General features: G+C 41.9%; 1 protein-coding gene across 4 annotated transcripts; it reads right to left on the reverse strand.

Annotated features, from left to right (window-relative positions):
* Positions 1-520: 520 nt before the first annotated feature.
* Positions 521-20,469, reverse strand: tjap1 (tight junction associated protein 1 (peripheral)). 4 transcript variants are annotated; one of them, XM_069538776.1, is made up of 11 exons: positions 19,583-20,469; positions 16,088-16,184; positions 12,736-14,025; positions 11,841-11,869; positions 11,578-11,739; positions 10,831-10,897; positions 9,963-9,992; positions 5,331-5,438; positions 4,736-4,819; positions 3,936-4,622; positions 521-3,659 (listed from the first exon to the last, which is right to left on the reverse strand). In XM_069538776.1, exons 3-11 carry the CDS (start codon positions 13,975-13,977, stop codon positions 3,009-3,011), a joined length of 3,060 nt encoding a protein of 1,019 aa, XP_069394877.1. In that variant the 5' UTR covers positions 13,978-14,025; positions 16,088-16,184; positions 19,583-20,469; the 3' UTR covers positions 521-3,008. The 4 variants fall into 4 exon arrangements, with proteins under 4 accessions (XP_069394877.1, XP_069394880.1, XP_069394879.1 ...); XM_069538779.1 differs by having other exon boundaries at positions 13,858-14,025; positions 19,583-20,460; XM_069538778.1 differs by lacking the exon at positions 9,963-9,992 and having other exon boundaries at positions 19,583-20,468.
* Positions 20,470-20,752: the final 283 nt, after the last annotated feature.

The following is a 20,752-nucleotide window of genomic DNA, read 5'->3' on the forward strand; positions in this document are numbered from 1 at the left end:
ATTCATGTTTAATTACATATTGTTATGCATTGTAGATTTGTTTATATAACAGATCATTTCAGATTATTATATATTATACATTAGAGATATTTACAAAATAATGTATAATTACAGATCTTATATTGTATATTATCATAGATCATGTATGATTAAATATAGGTATTATATTATACAAGATTATTACGTATTACTACAGATTATTTTATATGATTACAGATGATATATTTTACATATAAATTGTAATTATATGATTACAGATCATTATATATTATTATATATATGAAGATTATACATTTTACATATATATTGTAATTACACGATTACAGATTACTGTATATGATTACAGATGATTATATATTTTACATATAAATTGTAATTATATGATAACAGATTATTATTTATGATTACGGATTATTGTATATGATTACAGATTATTATATATTATTACAGATGATTATATACGATGTTGGTGCTGTGAAGCGTATCCCAGCATGCACTGGAATCCAAACACACACAGAGCAACGTTTAAAATATTTTATTTCTTTTAAAATATACATCAGTTACAAATTGAGAAAATAAAATCTTCAGTAGATTGTTAACAATCTCGTTTTTATTTCCGACAGGAAGTGAAACAGACGCTCAGTGAACAGGTGAGTCTAAAGCACCTGAGGGCGGAGTTACAGTAACCTGAACATTACATTAACGACATTCAGCTGTGAAGAAAACCAAAGCTCCTCAACCAGAACCTGTTTCCTGTTCTCAGTGTGTTCCTCAATGTCCTGATTCCAGGTGAGTCCACATCCTCATCAGATCACCCAGCACCCCCTGGTGGCCACTTAGGGGGCCCTCCGCTCTATTAGCAGCTGTTAGCCTGCTAACCAGCTATGTTCATCTCTAACAACTGATTAGCCACTAGGCTGGCATTAGCATGTTCATATTAGCATTTGTATAAGCCAAATGGCTAGCTAGCGAGCTAACCATTAGTCCAGCCTGATTTTTTGCTCAACCATCAGATATAATTTACAATGTTTTTCTTGAATAACTTACACAATTAACTTGATACTTTCTTGCTTTCAAAAATGTCTTAGTCCTCATTCACTGAAACATTTTGTCTTCTGAACCACTAAAATACTTTCAACGAAAATCATCCACTTTTGTAGCCAATGAGCTAAAATTAGCATGCTAATATAAGCTAACTGAACATGAACTTTAACAAGTTCACCTTAAGAGCTAAGAGCCGCCAAGAGCTGCTAGCTCATTAGCAATGCTGTGCTGGAATCAAATTAACTTAAGAGCAAAAAAAATCACAATAAAAATAACTAAACTTATGCTAAGTTTGTAAACTAACGTTATTATGACCCAAACGTTATATCACTTTGTTCAAGTGGTCACAAAAGATCTGAGAGAAAATCTGATTCTGACAAAATGTTAGTTAACGAAGAAGCTCAAGTTTGTAAAACACACACACACACACACACATACACACAGTGACACACACACAGACGAATGTTCATGATAATTTAAAGGAACTACTGTTTTATTTATTTACCACCACACTCACTCCTGCTCTATGTTTTCATGATCTACATGTTTCTGTCTCTCTGAATCCAAACCAGTTCAAGTTTGACATGATGTCGTCGCTGTGACACATTACTTCTTTGTCCCATCATGCACTTTGTCAGAGCTCTGACAGCATTCATATCCCATCATGCATCAACAAGCCTTGTAGTTCTATCATGAAGAGGCAGTCTGTGATTGCTGCTCGTCTTCGGGTTTGTTGTCGATCCAACATACGAAGATGATTAATCTCAGATTAAGAGGAATTAAAAAATGTATTTTCAAAACAAGTTTTAATACGTTTTAATACGAAAAACGATTGAATCAGATTCGATTAATACTCGGTTAGATTAAATTACTTAAACGGTCGAAACTCAGACTCAGTGAGTTTCAAATCAGTCAAATCTGTTTCCTGTGGCTGCTTCACAATAAAAGCCAGTTCAAATGTTTTATTGTGAAGGAGCAGCAGATTCTGAAGATAATTTATTCTGTTCTGGCACTAACAGGCCTCTGTACTACCACAAGAAAAACATCAAATCAAAGCGATCGGAAACACAACAAAACAAATCAACGACAAGTCAAACACAAACATTATTTCTTCACAACAAAAAACATCAAAAAAATGTTGATGTTACTTTCTAGGTGAAAGTACAGTAAGAGTGGCGGTGTCAGTCAGGGTCAAAGGTCAAAACAATCAGGTGAGTAAATACACAATACGACAGGAAGTCAACAAATAGATGACAAAATCAAAGTCTGACCCTCTGCAGGCCTGGTGTCGTACTCACAACCTTTCCCAGAGAGAGTATAGGCACTGAGACTATGTGTCATTTGTTTTTTTCAAAATAAAAGCTCCTGGTCAGGAAACAAGGCAAAGATGTCCAAGAAGTTTGTGGTTTCACACTCACAGGCAAAACACACACACAACACACTCCAAAATCAGTCAATCTATGCCTTAATCATCTGTCCACAAATTTCTGGCCATGTATCGTATATTGTATGCATATGACCATTCAAAGTACAAAATGTGTCCAATAGTATTTGAACACCAGAGTAACGAGGCCAAAGCTACCTTGCCAAAATTATGTGGACGCTTGGTTTAAAAACAATATAATAATAAAAGTGCGTCTGTTTAAATTTTTTATGAATTCGACTTTTTGAATATTTTCTTACATTCTGGTGAAAAAGTGTCGTTGCTATAACTACAATTTATACATGTCCACATACTTTTGGCCAGTTGGTTGAAAGGTATACAGACATGTGACAACACTGATCACACTACATACATACATGACCAAAAGTATGTGGACATTGTTACACCCCGCAGAATACGGTAGAGTATGGCTATATCCTGGATGACCCTTATGATGGGCAGGTCAGTTGCCATGGAGACAGACAACAGCTTGGGGCGCACAGGGGCAAGTGAGGCGTGCTCAGACAGTGGAGAGAGAGGGTCAATCCAGCAGCGTGCCTTGCTCCTGGGCTCGAGTCAGGCTGTCTTTGCGGTGCAGGTGGTGGACGCCCATCCTCTTCGGACTCTTCTGAGGCCGGTGTGAGGGACCGGTGCTGGGAAGGGTGGGGTCATACTCCAAAACGTGGGGCGAGATGACAGGCAGGTCGTGGGGGAGGACGTCTCTCTCCTCAGCCGAGCTCTCCTCCTCCTCCTCTAGCTCTTTCCTGTGGACATTGACGGGGCTGGATGCTACTGTGACCGGCGTGTCCCCGCTACCACCGTCATCCTCCAGGTTCATCAGCAGCCTCTCTCCCTCCTCCACCGAGCCGCCCCCCCCATACAGTCCCCTCCTTCCAGGTCGCGGCTCAGTATCAGTGTCGGTGTCAAGGCTGGATCCACGGCTTGGCGTCCAGCTCCTTGCCGATGATCCCTCCTCGCCATCTGAGTATGCCGTCCTGTGATGGTCAAAGGAGGCCCCACCCCCTCCCACCTGCCTCCTCCTCTGCAACTCCTTAGCCATCTGACTGCTGAACGACGTGCGATGGACCAGAGAGTTGTCGCACGTCGGCGCCATCTTCTCCACAAACATCCGCTGCCAGTTGGACAGAAGATCTTCCTCCGAACTGCCAGAGCTTGCCATCACGCTAAGCGCCTGGGGGGGGGTGTCAATGTTAGTTACATCCTGACAGACATTAGCAATGCTAATTTTAGCAGCGAACAATCAAATGGTCAAATTTTTACGTCAAACTTTTTTGTCTCCAGTTACCATCATAACAAGGACTTTAATTCTGAAAAGATGAGTGAAGTAATTTGAGGCAACAGGAAGTACATGAACGTTGAACACAATCAGCTGATCTGGTCAAACAGGTGCATGATGACATCACAGATTAATAAAACATCATTGAAGGTGGACGGGGCTTCAGCGTACCTGTGGTGGGCTGCTGAAGGGGCTGGACTGGCTGGATAAAGGCTCACTGGCGACATCCCGCTGTGAAGGTGGTGTTTGCTGGTTTGCTCCGCCCCCCCCAGTCAAGGATGAGGAGGGGACGGGGCTGCCAGGGGACAAACGCTCATCATCATTTTGGACTAGGCTCAGGGAGATGGCCTGCCGTGTGGCGTAGGTACAGTTGGGAAGTGGCGAGTTTTTGGGGATCTTCACTTTATCGTCGGACGAGAACTCGATGACCTTGCGGCCGGGGTACAGGGGGTGGGGGGGTGGCGGCACCGGGTATGGGTTCAGCTTCTCGAAAGACGGAGCCCCGCCTCCATCCTCGTCCCCCAACAGCCCATCCAGACTGCTCTGACTGCGACAAGACCCGTTCTGCTGCAGCGCTTCCTGAGCAGCGCCGTTGTCCCGGCCCCGTCCCTCGGCCCCAGCGGGGCCCGTCATGTCCACGTGCACAAAGACGTCTTCAGCAACAGGTCGCCCGCAGCTGCTGGATTGGGCAGAATTCAGGACTAGTGGCTCTGGTTTCTCCAGGACCCGGGCGATGACGGAGGTCGGCACAACGTCAGCAGGCGTCAAACTGAGCGTGTCCGGGTCCTGAGGGCCCGAGGCCCCCCCCGACAGAGTCTTCATGTGTTTGTTCAACATGTCCTGAAGCTCGGAGGGCAGCTGAGGACACACACACACACATCAATGATGGTGTAATTAATTTCTCTATAATGATCAGTTATTGATGATGAGCAGTGACATCGTCATTTCTCTGATGACATCAAGTGACTTACATCTGCGAACTTGTGGTTCCTGAAATGTGACTTGTTGCACTTGAGCAGCTGAACGGCCAAATTACAGTCGTGTCGATATCGCTCCTGAGGAGAGAGACACTGACTATATTACCCATCAGCCTCAGCAGCATCACATCTTCTATCAATCATGCCTGAATGTTTGGTATTGATTATTGGTAGATTATTAGATGTTGTGACACGGTGAAACAACAGCCGGTTAAAACTACAGAGAACAAGTAAACATCTAAGATAGACTTCTACCCCTTTTCCACCAAAGTGAACCGAGTCCTGGTTCAGAACTGGTTCAACCTGCAAACCTTTTTAGAACCCGTCTGCTTTTCTATGGGCAAGAGCCTCGTGACTGTCTACATCTCTACACCTCAACTGTAAAAAATAAACCCACTAACAGACACACACACACAGAGTGAAGTGACATCTGGATACAAGTGATCACAACAAAGATTGGGCACTGGCTCCGACCTGGCCCTGGAACAGCTTGGTGGAAAAGGCCCCTTTGAGACGGGAATACTAATAGGAAATGTTAAATCTGTCCACAACAGCTTTAAAGGATAAGTGTTAATGAAGTGAGTCTCACGTTGAGCTCCTCCAGTCGGTCAATTGTGTTCTTGGCGTCTAGCAGTTTGTTGGTGAGCTCCACAATCTCCTGGTCCATCGTCTTTTTGTCCCTCTCCACCTTCCGTAGCTGTGAAGAGGGAGGGCAGAGACATTACATCAGTGCATGAGCTGTCAATCACAGCAAACAACTACTCAAGAGGGTGAAGTGATGGAAGGCGGGCCTTCAGCAGAAAGACTACATTCAGATGATGTGGGAATTTAAAAAATGTACTGGTAAGAATCAATGTCGATGCCATTTTTGAAGTTTTGTTTCTTCTGTTTCACATTTCACAAGTTGTATATTTTATTTACACTGAACATCAGCTTTAAATATTATCATTATTATAATACATATCTATGGTATTAGATTTTATATTATACATAACATTCAAGTACAATCTGTAAATTATGAGCCGTTTAAACATCAAGTAGATATCTTTTATTTTATTTAAATTAGAAAATGTTTGCAATATTTTAGACAATAAAGATATATATATATATATAATATAGGCTCAATAGGAGGAAGCAGCTCAATAGGAGGAAGCGGCTCAATATCAATAGGAGGAAGTGACTCAATAGGAGGAAGCAGCTCAATATCAATAGGAGGAAGCAGCTCAATTGGAGGAAGTGGCTCAATATCAATTCGAGGAAGCAGCTCAATATCAATTGGAGGAAGCGGCTCAATATCAATAGGAGGAAGCGGCTCAATATCAATAGGAGGAAGTGACTCAATAGGAGGAAGCAGCTCAATAGGAGGAAGCGGCTCAATATCAATTGGCGGAAGCGGCTCAATATCAATAGGAGGAAGCGGCTCAATATCAATAGGAGGAAGTGACTCAATAGGAGGAAGCAGCTCAATATCAATAGGAGGAAGCAGCTCAATTGGAGGAAGTGGCTCAATATCAATTGGAGGAAGCAGCTCAATAGGAGGAAGCGGCTCAATATCAATTGGAGGAAGCGGCTCAATATCAATAGGAGGAAGCAGCTCAATATCAATAGGAGGAAGCAGCTCAATTAGAGGAAGCAGCTCAATTGGAGGAAGTGGCTCAATATCAATTGGAGGAAGCGGCTCAATATCAATTGGAGGAAGTGGCTCAATATCAATAGGAGGAAGCGGCTCAATATCAATAGGAGGAAGTGGCTCAATAGGAGGAAGTGGCTCAATATCAATTGGAGGAAGCGGCTCAATATCAATAGGAGGAAGCAGCTCAATATCAATAGGAGGAAGTGGCTCAATTGGAGGAAGCAGCTCAATTGGAGGAAGTGGCTCAATATCAATTGGAGGAAGCGGCTCAATATCAATTGGAGGAAGTGGCTCAATATCAATAGGAGGAAGCGGCTCAATATCAATAGGAGGAAGTGGCTCAATAGGAGGAAGTGGCTCAATATCAATTGGAGGAAGCGGCTCAATATCAATAGGAGGAAGCAGCTCAATATCAATAGGAGGAAGCGGCTCAATATCAATAGGAGGAAGTGGCTCAATTGGAGGAAGCAGCTCAATTGGAGGAAGTGGCTCAATATCAATTTGAGGAAGCGGCTCAATATCAATTGGAGGAAGTGGCTCAATATCAATAGGAGGAAGCGGCTCAATATCAATAGGAGGAAGTGGCTCAATTGGAGGAAGCAGCTCAATTGGAGGAAGTGGCTCAATATCAATTGGAGGAAGCAGCTCAATATCAATTGGAGGAAGCAGCTCAATTGGAGGAAGTGGCTCAATATCAGTTGGAGGAAGCAGCTCAATAGGAGGAAGTGGCTCAATATCAATTGGAGGAAGCGGCTCAATATCAATAGGAGGAAGCAGCTCAATAGGAGGAAGTGGCTCAATATCAATTGGAGGAAGCAGCTCAATATAAATTGGAGGAAGCAGCTCAATAGGAGGAAGCAGCTCAATATCAATTGGAGGAAGCAGCTCAATATCAATTGGAGGAAGCAGCTCAATAGGAGGAAGCAGCTCAATATCAATTGGAGGAAGCAGCTCAATATCAATTGGAGGAAGCAGCTCAATAGGAGGAAGCAGCTCAATATCAATTGGAGGAAGTGGCTCAATATCAATTGGAGGAAGCAACTCAAAATCAATTGGAGGAAGCAGCTCAATACCAATTGGAGGAAGCAGCTCAATATAAATTGGAGGAAGCAGCTCAATAGGAGGAAGCAGCTCAATATCAATTAGAGGAAGCAGCTCAATATCAATTGGAGGAAGCAGCTCAATTGGAGGAAGTGGCTCAATATCAATTGGAGGAAGCAGCTCAATAGGAGGAAGCAGCTCAATTGGAGGAAGTGGCTCAATATCAATTGGAGGAAGCAGCTCAATAGGAGGAAGCAGCTCAATATCAATTGGAGGAAGCGGCTCAATATCAATAGGAGGAAGTGGCTCAATATCAATTGGAGGAAGCGGCTCAATATCAATTGGAGGAAGCGGCTCAATATCAATAGGAGGAAGCAGCTCAATATCAATTGGAGGAAGCAGCTCAATATCAATTGGAGGAAGCAGCTCAATAGGAGGAAGCAGCTCAATATCAATTGGAGGAAGCAGCTCAATATCAATTGGAGGAAGCGGCTCAATATCAATAGGAGGAAGCAGCTCAATATCAATTGGAGGAAGCAGCTCAATATCAATTGGAGGAAGCAGCTCAATAGGAGGAAGCAGCTCAATATCAATTGGAGGAAGCAGCTCAATAGGAGGAAGCGGCTCAATATCAATAGGAGGAAGTGGCTCAATATCAATTGGAGGAAGCAGCTCAATAGGAGGAAGCAGCTCAATATCAATTGGAGGAAGCGGCTCAATATCAATAGGAGGAAGCAGCTCAATATCAATAGGAGGAAGCGGCTCAATATCAATGGGAGGAAGCAGCTCAATTGGAGGAAGTGGCTCAATATCAATTGGAGGAAGCAGCTCGATAGGAGGAAGTGGCTCAATATCAATTGGAGGAAGCAGCTCAATAGGAGGAAGTCGCTCAATATCAATTGGAGGAAGCAGCTCAATAGGAGGAAGCAGCTCAATATCAATTGGAGGAAGCAGCTCAATTGGAGGAAGTGGCTCAATATCAATTGGAGGAAGTGGCTCAATATCAATTGGAGGAAGCAGCTCAATAGGAGGAAGTGGCTCAATATCAATTGGAGGAAGCAGCTCAATATCAATTGGAGGAAGCAGCTCAATATCAATAGGAGGAAGCGGCTCAATAGGAGGAAGCAGCTCAATATCAATTGGAGGAAGCAGCTCAATATCAATAGGAGGAAGCGGCTCAATAGGAGGAAGCAGCTCAATATCAATAGGAGGAAGCAGCTCAATATCAATAGGAGGAAGCAGCTCAATATCAATAGGAGGAAGCAGCTCAATATCAATAGGAGGAAGCGGCTCAATAGGAGGAAGCAGCTCAATATCAATTGGAGGAAGCAGCTCAATATCAATAGGAGGAAGCAGCTCAATATCAACTGGAGGAAGCAGCTCAATATCAATAGGAGGAAGCGGCTCAATAGGAGGAAGCAGCTCAATATCAATTGGAGGAAGCAGCTCAATATCAATAGGAGGAAGTGGCTCAATAGGAGGAAGCAGCTCAATATCAATTGGAGGAAGCAGCTCAATATCAATAGGAGGAAGCAGCTCAATTGGAGGAAGCGGCTCAATATCAATAGGAGGAAGCAGCTCAATATCAATAGGAGGAAGTGGCTCAATATCAATAGGAGGAAGCAGCTCAATAGGAGGAAGCAGCTCAATATCAATTGGAGGAAGCAGCTCAATATCAATAGGAGGAAGCAGCTCAATATCAATTGGAGGAAGCAGCTCAATATCAATAGGAGGAAGCGGCTCAATAGGAGGAAGCAGCTCAATATCAATTGGAGGAAGCAGCTCAATATCAATAGGAGGAAGCAGCTCAATTGGAGGAAGCGGCTCAATATCAATAGGAGGAAGCAGCTCAATAGGAGGAAGCGGCTCAATATCAATAGGAGGAAGTGGCTCAATATCAATAGGAGGAAGCAGCTCAATAGGAGGAAGCAGCTCAATATCAATTGGAGGAAGCAGCTCAATATCAATAGGAGGAAGCAGCTCAATATCAATTGGAGGAAGCAGCTCAATATCAATAGGAGGAAGCGGCTCAATAGGAGGAAGCAGCTCAATATCAATTGGAGGAAGCAGCTCAATATCAATAGGAGGAAGCGGCTCAATAGGAGGACTTATATTCAAATATATTGACTAGTTTGTGAAATTTTAAGTCAATTGGACTTATAATGTGAGAGGCATGGCCTGTGACCTTTAAAAAGAAAAAAGCTTGATAATAGTGCCACCATGTGGCCGTTTGATTCAGAGAAATTCCAGTTAGTTAACAAACCAGAGCAAAAAAATTAGGGTTTTGGTCCTTCGGGAAATACATCAGAAATATATTGGAGAATAAATAAAAAATATTTCGGGAAATAAATATAAATTTACCAGAGAATAAATTTCATATTTCGGGGAATTAAATAGAAATATTCCAGAGAATAGTGTGACTGATGAAAGCATCAACTCTTTCCTTCATTGGTACAAACTGTATGTTTATTATAAGTTATTAAAATATTATTGGAGCATTAACGGTCACAGTTAAAGTTAGGATGAAGATGATGAATGAAACCCAACTGCATGAACCCATGTCTGACTGACAGCAGCCTGATGAAGATGAAAAAGATGATGAAGATGAGTCAGTCCATCACAGAGCAGCGTGAGAAAAGAAGAAAAGATGAAAAAGGACATCAGACAAACAGGAAGTGGATGTAAAGGTTTGATGTCAGGTGTTTGACAGAAAAGTCATTAATAACAGCACAGTTACGAAATATCTTATATTTAATAACAAATGTTTCATTTAGGTGAAAGGATCTATTGGCATGTAGAATAATCCTCATGATGTTTTCACTAGTTAATTTCATCTAAATTGTATGAATTGTAGTTTTCTTTACCCCAGAAAAGGCCCTTTATATTTAAATATTTTATATTTAAATACTTTATATATAAATACTTTATATTTACATGGAGGGGGTCCTCTCTACGGAGGCCGCCATGTTTTTCAGTCGAATCAATTTTTCCACAGTTAATCAATACACGACATCTGAGTGTGTTCATGTAGTTATTGATCAGTGATTGGTTGATAGTGACTAATTAGAACACACAAACAAATACAAACAATCACAAGCAGACATGAATATAAACACAACCGCACACACACAACCATTCACAAAAGTAAAATAGAGACCCACTCAGGAGGTTATGGACCAATCAGGAGCTTTGTTACTGTCTAAATACTAATGAGAATAAATATTTTATAAACATTAGTAAACATCAACAGTAAAATAAATATCAATGTATTAACATTTCAACTCATTTTTTGTATAAACATTAATATTATTATGAATAAATCAAGAGAATCAAACAGACACACACTGGTTTGACTCTTCTGCTGAAAATCACAGTTGATCAGATCAAAAGTAACGTGAAGAATGGGAACATTTACCAGAGCGTGAAGCTTCTCTTCCAGATCCTGATTGGCTCTCTGAGACGCTGTGTAGCTGTTCTGGAGTCTGAACTCAGAGAGAGAGAGAGAAATGTCTTATCACATCTGCCAACTCGCTTCTTCTTCTGTCAGTGAACACATCACTGTTGACAAAGTCTGTGTGGCAGTCAGTGAACGCATCACTGTTGACAAAGTTTTCACAACAGTCAGTGAACGTATCATTGTTGACCGAGTCTGTATCACGATCAGTGAACGTATCACTGTTGACTGAGTCTATACCACAGTCTGTGAAGGCATCACTGTTAACAAAGCTTTCACACAAGTCAGTGAATGCATCATTGTTGACCGAGTCTGTACCACGATCAGTGAACGTATCACTGTTGACTGAGTCTTCGTGATAGTCAGTGATGCCAGTGAACACATCACTGTTAAAAAGTCTTCAGGACAGTCAGTGAAAGCATCACTGTTAACAAAGTCTTCAGGACAGTCTTCACGACAGTCAGTGAACGCATCACTGATGACAAACTCTTTACGACAGTCAGTGAACACATCACTGTTGACAAAGTCTTCACGACAGTCAGTGAACGCATCACTGTTAACATAGTCTTCGCGACAGTCAGTGAACGCATCACTGTTCTTTAAATAAGTTGGTGAGTTCCTGTTAACCGGCCAATGACAGATCAGCTCCACTCTCTTGTTTCTTCTATCTGCCAATCAGATCACTTGTCACTAATAGAATCGTCTCACCTGCGGAACTTGTCCCTCATCTTATCCAAGTCATCTCTGGTCCGGCTAAGCTCCGCCTCCATGTAATGACGGTTGCCATCAAACTCTGCCTCCATGGCCTCCATTTTGTGGGTGGAGAGAGAAAGGCGGTGCCGCAGGTCCTCGTTCTGCTGTTGGAGGATTCTGGGTAACAGGAGGAGGGGGGTGATCGGAGAAAAGCAGATGATTGATGAATCAGTAGATTATTGATTTGACTGTGATATGTTGTATGAAATGAGACTGACCTTATCCTGTCAGCGTCTGTTAACGCCTCCTGAAACACAAAAACATCAGTTATATACACTAATGGACAAATAATCAATTATCAAACAGAAATTTCACTGTTCACTGAATTTATACAAATAACATTAATGATTGGCTCAGAATCTGATCTGAATCACATGACCAACATGTGACACTGTCAGTGGTGGCAAGTCAATAAACAACGTCATGGAGACGACAGGGTGTTTCCTGTCTCATTGATCTGTGTCGATGTTCAGTTCCCAGCATGCAGCAGGGCTTCGCTCAGCAGAAACATCAATAACTCAGCTGCTTTGACTGAACCAATCAGACGGCTCCATTTTGCGGCAACACTGAGGAGAGTGATGATTGATTTGTGTCGTTATTGTTGATCAATAAATAAGCTAGTACTGAGTCGCTCTGGGTAATCCAGTCAACATTTACAAACTCAATGATGACAAAAGTATTTTTATTTACACTGTTAAAATAAAATAAATATAGTGACATTAAAAATCTGCATCATCACAGCTGTTAATGTATCTATGAGGAGACAAACTGATTTTAACCTGAAGGCATCAGACACCATCTCTACAATAAAGGTTACACTTAAAATGTCCCTTTTTGATCAAGCCTATAGTTCTGGATCAGATGAGTTCTGATCCACCCCTTAGTTAAGCTGCTGTAGGTCAGGTCTAGTTTCTCTCTCTCTGTGAGGATGAGGAAGGTTATGATGAGGAGGGTGAAATGAAGGAGGATGAGGTTGAGGATGGGGTGAATGAATCTGAAGGAGGGTGAGGAAGATGAGGATGAGAATGATGAGGAGAATAATACAGGTGAGCATAATGAGGAGGGTGATGATGAGGGCTGAGAGTGAGGGGGAGAGTGACGATGAGGACGTACCTTGATGCGGGACAGCAGTGACAGATTATAGAAAGGATGTCTATGTTTGTTTTCCTGAACTTTCATTTTTATTCCTCTATTCGCGACCAACACTTCTTCCTTAGGCCCCGCCTCCTCTGTGATGTCACACTGCTGCTGTGGGGTCTCCTGCCCTGCCCCCTCCCTCTGCAGGGGCTGTAGGTACCAGCAACTGGGACGCTGCAGCGCCGTCACCCAGTCATCCCAGCGCCTCGTGCGGTCAATGGATGAACCCCCTGGCCGCTGTTTCCTGTGGGCAGGGCGGTGGTTTTGATGTCTGAGCTGAGGAGCGGGGCTAACTGGCTCTACGCAGGGCGACCTACCCAGCAGGGTGAGGTGGGCGGGGCTCAGGACTTGACAAGTGATTTCATCCAGAAAGTTGGAGAAGCGAACTTTTTCCTCCAAAATCTGCATCTTCCAAGTCCAGTCGGTCGTAGATGGCAAGGGCGGGGCCGAGGAACGCCGTAGGGCTGACATCCGCTGTTCTGCACGGTCCAGTGAACGCGTTGGCTGGTGGCAGACAGCACCGCCCTGCACATGACTGTCATCCAGGAGCTCCACTGACTTTGATTTCCTGATGATATTGTAGGTGTGTTTCACGTCAAGAGAGGCCGGCTGCTTCAAGATGCCCTTCGGAGGGACAAAAGTCTGTGTCTGGATTCGACCGTGATTGTCTCTTCTGGCGCCACTGGTGGGGGTTTGTTTCCAGGCAGGGCTTCGATGTGTTGGAAAACTCTGGTTGTTGAAGACATTGTGAAGACTGGAGGTTTGGCACAGGCCCGACATGTTAAGAGGACTCAAGTTTTGGTAGGGGCTTGACGTGCAGTGAGGACTTGTTGGATGCCGGTCAGATGCCGTAACACCCATCGCTGTGGTTCTGATCCTGTTGGGGAGGCAGGTGTGGCTTCTGAGGAGCGATGGTGATGGTATGGAGAGCTCCAGACTAGACAAACTAGAGACTTCCGGCTCGCTGTCCGAGAATGGGAGCGGTGATGTCGGGACACTGTGCAGAGGCCCAGCGCTCCATGGCCATTTAGCAGCAGCAGTAAAGTGGGTACGGTGCTTAAAAGGGGGTGGGAGTGTGTTTATAGCGTGTAGCTTTACCTGATTGATGTCGGGCTGCGGCGCAGGTGGGGTTGGAGCTACGGGCATGGCATGGCGGGTCTCGCGGTGCTGTGGTGGAGCCTTACGATACGGCTTCCTGGCAGGGGCTGAGCTCGTCATCCTGGATCCTGCTTCCTGGTTTCTTTACTTCCTGTTAGTTTGTCAGTCCTGTCATTAGAAGAAGAGATGAGGTAGAAAGCAAATCACCCACCAACAGCCTGCCAACCGCCCACTAACCGCCTGCCAACCGCCTGTAACCAGACCTCATCCACAACTGACTCTGACACGACTGTCACTCTCTCTCTCTCTGCAGATCAATGCACAGTCACCCTCATTAGCATCCACCAGGCCTCCTGCATGTGTGTGCGATGGAGTGCAAATGTGTGTTTGTAAGGATCAAGCTAGAGATTAACCTGCACTGTGAGGACATCCCTACAACGCTAGTAAAAAGTCTGTCATTATACACACACAGACAACAAAACATCACGAAAGTACATCAATACGTGTGTGTGTGTGAGTGAGTGTGAGTGTGTGTGTGTGATGACAGACTTTTTACCAGCGTTGTAGGGATGTCCTCACAGTGCAGGTCTTTCTATAGCTATGAGGCCAATTTTGGTTCTAGACCATTATTGTGAGGACATCTGGTCTGGTCCTCCGAAAGTCAAAGTGTTATTTTAGGGTTAGAATAATATTTAGGTTAAGGTTAGGGTGACGGGCTAGGGAATGCATTATTTCAATGAGTGTCCTCACAACTATAGAAAGTGTGTCTGCCTATGTGTGTTTGTGTGGGTGGGTGTGTGTGTGTGTCTTTGCGTGTCAGTCAGTGTGTGTGTGTGTGTGTGTGTGTGTGTGTGTGTGTGTCGATCTGTGAGTGTGTGGGTGTGTCCTCAGGCATCACATTGATCTCAGTGTGTTTCCAGAACAGGAAGTGCAGCTACATTGATCTTATTGATAACTAACATTTGCATTTGAGTATTAGCCTGTTAATGACAGAACAGTGTTAGCAGCTAACATGCTACATGTCAGAGGAACTGTGAGGGGGACACGTTGAGATGCCACGTCACAGCCAACATGCCCACTTGGGGCTCGACAGGAACGATTTTATAGTGTGTTCCTGTGTCCATTGGGTGGTGCTGGAGAATGCTTGCAAATTATGTCTCACAATCAGAGCAGCAAGATATTAGGAAAACATGCCAAATGCGATGACCTTGTTGAATATCCCGATAACGATATGACTTGTGATAAATAAACATAAACAAGTCTTTCTGCGTTGGGCTCACAGCCCAGCCACCGCTCATATCAATTCCTTTAGGCTATCCTGACTAAATTTCACAGGGTAAATGGGCTAGCTGCAGGATACCAATTACTTCCTGTTTTCTGTAAAATCATAAAAATGTTCTGCCACACCACAGGCCCTGCAGAAATCTGAAAATATATCTTTTCATCTAAAAGTCCCTAACATGACATAAACCAAATTTGAAGTAGATCAGAAGAAATCTGTGGGAGGAGTATGATTTTGTAGCACGTGTGAAAATGTCAAAAATCACACCAAATTTGCATGTTCAATCCACAATGAACAATTTCCTGTTGGGTGTGAGTAGCAAGAGGATTTTCTGTGCATCTCTGCACAGAAAAGTCTGGATTAGTGAAACCGACCCAGAGAAGTCTGGAATTTTTATACAGACCCAGAGTGGTCTGGATTATTTGAAAAGACTGACTGACAGACTGCCTCTTTGCGTCTGCTTTCTCATCTGTTTGTTGTACATAAAATTTGTTATTTGAAGAACTTTTTCTTCTTATTTTGAAAGGTGCTGTATAAATAAACTTACTCCAGATTCATATTTTCTCACTCAATTCATGCTGATTTTATTGTTTACTATTGTGATTTTCTTTATGAAACAAGTTGAAACTTCCAATCTCAGAGCTGAATAATGATGATGATGTAACAATGATCGTCAGTGAAATGCATGTTGGGAGTCGTAGTTGACTTCTTCAGATTTTACGTTGTCCAGGTTATTGCCAGTGACACAAACACCGAACATGAGAAACATGAACCTCAGCGTCGCTGCAGGATCATTGAAACATAACAGACGACACAGAGGAACAAACTGTTTCCATCTCCCACATTTGTCAGAAACAAACTTCATATGGTTACATGTCTTTTACTCTCCAGTGAATCTTTCCATGAAACTGAGTCAATGAATGAAAGAAAGAATGAATAGATGCTCACCTCTTACATCAGCACACAATGCTTTCCATCCTCTCTGCTGTGCCTTCTCACATTCAGTCAATTTCCTTCTCCTCTTGGCATGTGAACCTCAGACAACCTGAAACACAAGATGGAGGGATGGAAAAACCAGTGTCAATACCAGCTGCCAGTCAGACAGAAAACAGAGACGTGACAAGAAAGAAAATACAGACTGAAAATGAACACAGGACCTGAGATACCTACAATTACAGGCTAAATACAGGCTAAAATCAAAAAATACAAGCTAACTACTCTTACAGGTTAAAACATAACTATACGTGTTAAAAGCTAAAAATACAAGCTAAATACAATAACAGGCAAAACACACTTACAGGTTACAACATAAGAATAAGGGTTTAAATCTAAAAATACAGGTTAACTACAATTATCGGTTAAAACATAATACAACTAGGAAAGTAAACGGGTAACTACGATTACAGGCTAAAACATAATACATGTTAAAACCTCAAAATAGAGGGTAAGTACGATTACAGGCTAAAACATAAGATACATGCTAAAAGCTCAAAATGCAATGCTTCCTGGAAGTGTACATGAGTTTAAAGAAGAGTGGAGGTGTTTACAGGAAGTGTACATGTTGTGGGGGTGGCCTCAGACTGACGGTGTGGTTGAGCATCTGAATAAGACTTTGAAGACCATGATCAATAACTAACTGATCAATGACTAACTGATCAAAGACTAACAGACAACTAATCAAAGACTAACAGACAACTAATCAATGACTATCTGATCAAAGACTAATTGATCAATGACCAACTGATCAAAGACTCACAGACAACTGATCAATGACTAACTGATCAAAGACTAATTGATCAATGACCAACTGATCACAGACTCACAGACAACTGATCAATGACTATCTGATCAAAGAATAACAGACAACCGATCAAAGACTAACAGACAACTAATCAATGACTATCTGATCAAAGACTAATTGATCAATGACCAACTGATCAAAGACTCACAGACAACTGATCAATGACTAACTGATCAAAGACTAACAGACTAACTGATCAATGACTAACAGACAACTGATCAATGACTAACTGATCAAAGACTAACTGATCAAAGACTAACAGACAACTGATCAATGACTAACTGATCAAAGACTAACTGATCAAAGTCTAACATGCAATTGATCAATAACTAACTGATCAATGACTAACTGATCAAAGACTCACAGACTTTGATCAATGACTAACTGATCAAAGACTAACTGATCAAAGACTAACTGATCAAAGACTAACAGACAACTGATCAAAGACTCACAGACAACTGATCAATGACTAACTGATCAAAGACTCACAGACAACTGATCAATGACTAACAGATCAAAGACTAACTGATCAAAGTCTAACATGCAATTGATCAATAACTAACTGATCAATGACTCACTGATCAATAACTAACTGATCAATGACTCACTGATCAAAGACTCAAAGACTTTGATCAATGACTAACTGATCAAAGTCTAACTGATCAAAGACTCACAGACAACTGATCAAAGACTAACAGGCAACTGATCAATGACTAACTGATCAAATACTAACAGAAAACTGATCAAAGACTCACAGACAACTGATCAATAACTAACTGATCAAAGACTAACAGACAACTGATCAAAGACTCACAGACAACTGATCAATGACTAACTGATCAAAGACTAACAGGCAACTGATCAATGACTAACTGATCAAAGACTAACAGGCAACTGATCAATGACTAACTGATCAAATACTAACAGAAAACTGATCAAAGACTCACAGACAACTGATCAATAACTAACTGATCAAAGACTAACAAATCAAAGACTAACAGACAACTGATCAATAACTAACACACAACTGATCAATGACTAACTGATCAAATACTAACAGAAAACTGATCAAAGACTCACAGACAACTGATCAATAACTAACTGATCAAAGACTAACAAATCAAAGACTAACAGACAACTGATCAATAACTAACACACAACTGATCAATGACTTACTGATCAATGACTAACTGATCAATAACTAACACACAACTGATCAATGACTAACTGATCAATGACTAACTGATCAAATACTAACAGAAAACTGATCAAAGACTCACAGACAACTGATCAATAACTAACTGATCAAAGACTTACAAATCAAAGACTAACAGACAACTGATCAATAACTAACACACAACTGATCAATGACTAACTGATCAATGACTAACTGATCAAATACTAACAGAAAACTGATCAAAGACTCACAGACAACTGATCAATAACTAACTGATCAAAGACTAACAAATCAAAGACTAACAGACAACTGATCAATAACTAACACACAACTGATCAATGACTTACTGATCAAAGACTAACTGATCAAAGACTAACTGATCAATGACTCACAGACAACTGATCAATAACTAACTGATCAAAGACTAACTGATCAAATACTAACAGAAAACTGATAAATAACTAACACACAACTGATCAATGACTAACAGATAACTACTCAAAAGTAACACACAACTGATCAATAACCAACTGATCAATGACTAACAGACAACTGATCAATGACTAACAGGCAACTGATCAAAGACTCACAGACAACTGATCAATGACTAACGGATCAAAGACTAATTGATCAATAACTAACTAATCAATGACTAACTGATCAAAGACTAACAGACAACTGATCAATAACTAACACACAACTGATCAATGACTAACTGATCAAAGACTAACAGACAACTGATCAATAACTAACACACAACTGATCAATGACCAACTGATCAATGACTAACAGGCAACTGATCAAAGACTCACAGACAACTGATCAATAACTAACGGATCAAAGACTAATTGATCATAGACTAACTAATCAATGACTAACTGATCAAAGACTAACTGATCAAAGACTAACAGAAAACTGATCAAAGACTAACACACAACTGATCAATGACTAACTGATCAAAGACTAACAGACAACTGATCAATAACTAACACACAACTGATCAATGACTAACTGATCAATAACTAACAGACAACTGATCAATAACTAACACACAACTAATCAATGACTAACAGACAACTAATCAATATCTAACTGATCAATAACTAACACACAACTGATCAATAACTAACTGATCAATAACTAACAGACAACTAATCAATATCTAACTGATCAATAACTAACTGATCAATAACTAACTGATCAATAACTAACACACAACTGATCAATAACTAACTGATCAATGACTAACAGACAACTAATCAATATCTAATTGATCAATGACTAACAGCTCTATTTGTGGCTACTGCCCTCAGTAATGTCTGAAAGGCACACAGGCGCGCGCACACACACGCGCAGGAATCGAACCTGACCACCTCTCCGGCTCCACCCTCCATTAGCTGGTTAAACCGGGTCGGAGAGCTGGTCCCGGTGTGACGGTGGCCCACTTCACCTAACAACAGCTTACCTGCAGTAAGCTCGGCTCGGTTAATCTCCACCAACACCCGGAGACGACAGGAAAGTTTATCCGGAGCTCCGGCGGGCAGGGAGGGAGGAGGCCGAGCAGCAGCGATCAGATCCGGCCGCAGATGACCCGAGGGACGATGCAACGGTTGCGGGCGTCGGCAGTAGAAGCAGCGGGTGGACACCCTGTGGTTTGCGGAAGGAGTAGCTCTTAGAGCCGGGAGGATAAAGTTGATCTGCAGCTCCGCTCAGCTGTCGCCATCTTCACCCGCGGGGCATGACGGGTAATCCTCAGGAACGTCCTGCGTGCTGACGTCACACACCTTCCTCTCAAGAGTAAGGTGGAAACATGGCAGGAACATCTGCATATATATATATATATATATATATATACATATACATATATATATATATATTTGACTATACAAATATATAAGATTAAATCAAATATAATATATAATGAAACGACATATGACAGACAGTGGTCAGTAGGTGGCGTCACACTGTCATGACTTCATGATTTTTAATCCAGAACTTAACTTTACATCAGTATTTCTAAAACTCTTACAGGTTACAACATAAGAATAAGGGTTTAAATCTAAAAAAACAGGCTAACTAAAATTACCGGTTAAAAACATAATACAACTAGGAAAAAACTATGATTATAGGCTAAAACATAATACATGTTAAAAGCTCAAAATAGAGGGTAAGTACGATTACAGGCTAAAATATAAGATACATGCTAAAAGCTCAAAATGCAATGCTTACTGGAAGTGTACATGAGTTTACAGAAGGGTGGAGGTGTTTACAGGAAGTGTACATGTTGTGGGGGTGGCCTTGGTTCAGGCACTCAGCTGGGAGAGGGAACGTGCAGCAGCAGGACCCACCAGGACCCACACACACACATATATATGTGTGTGTGTGGGTCCTGGTATATATATATATATATATATATATATATATATATATATACACAAGCACACACACAAGGACACACATACACACACAGCAGCTGTCGTCTCTTCACTACAAAAAGACAAGGACAATGTCCAGCTGCTCCACAACAATGCAGCTCTCCTCTGTCCTCAAACATGACAAACATGACAAACATGACATGTATGTGACGTATGAATATGCAGCAGCTGCTGGTGTCTGTCCAACATGTTCCACACAC

This window comes from Paralichthys olivaceus, chromosome 14 (genome assembly GCF_024713975.1).
Source record: "Paralichthys olivaceus isolate ysfri-2021 chromosome 14, ASM2471397v2, whole genome shotgun sequence".
Taxonomy (NCBI): domain Eukaryota; kingdom Metazoa; phylum Chordata; class Actinopteri; order Pleuronectiformes; family Paralichthyidae; genus Paralichthys; species Paralichthys olivaceus.

Bases quoted from the DNA above. Each gene is read 5' to 3' on its own strand.
- tjap1 (XM_069538776.1), bottom strand. From the start codon at position 13,977: ATGACGAGCTCAGCCCCTGCCAGGAAGCCGTATCGTAAGGCTCCACCA. The intron at 11,740-11,840 runs GTCAGTCTCATT...CCTGTTACCCAG, and splicing joins ACAGACGCTGACAGGATAAG to AATCCTCCAACAGCAGAACG. The intron at 10,898-11,577 runs GTGAGACGATTC...CTCTGAGTTCAG, and splicing joins ATGAGGGACAAGTTCCGCAG to ACTCCAGAACAGCTACACAG.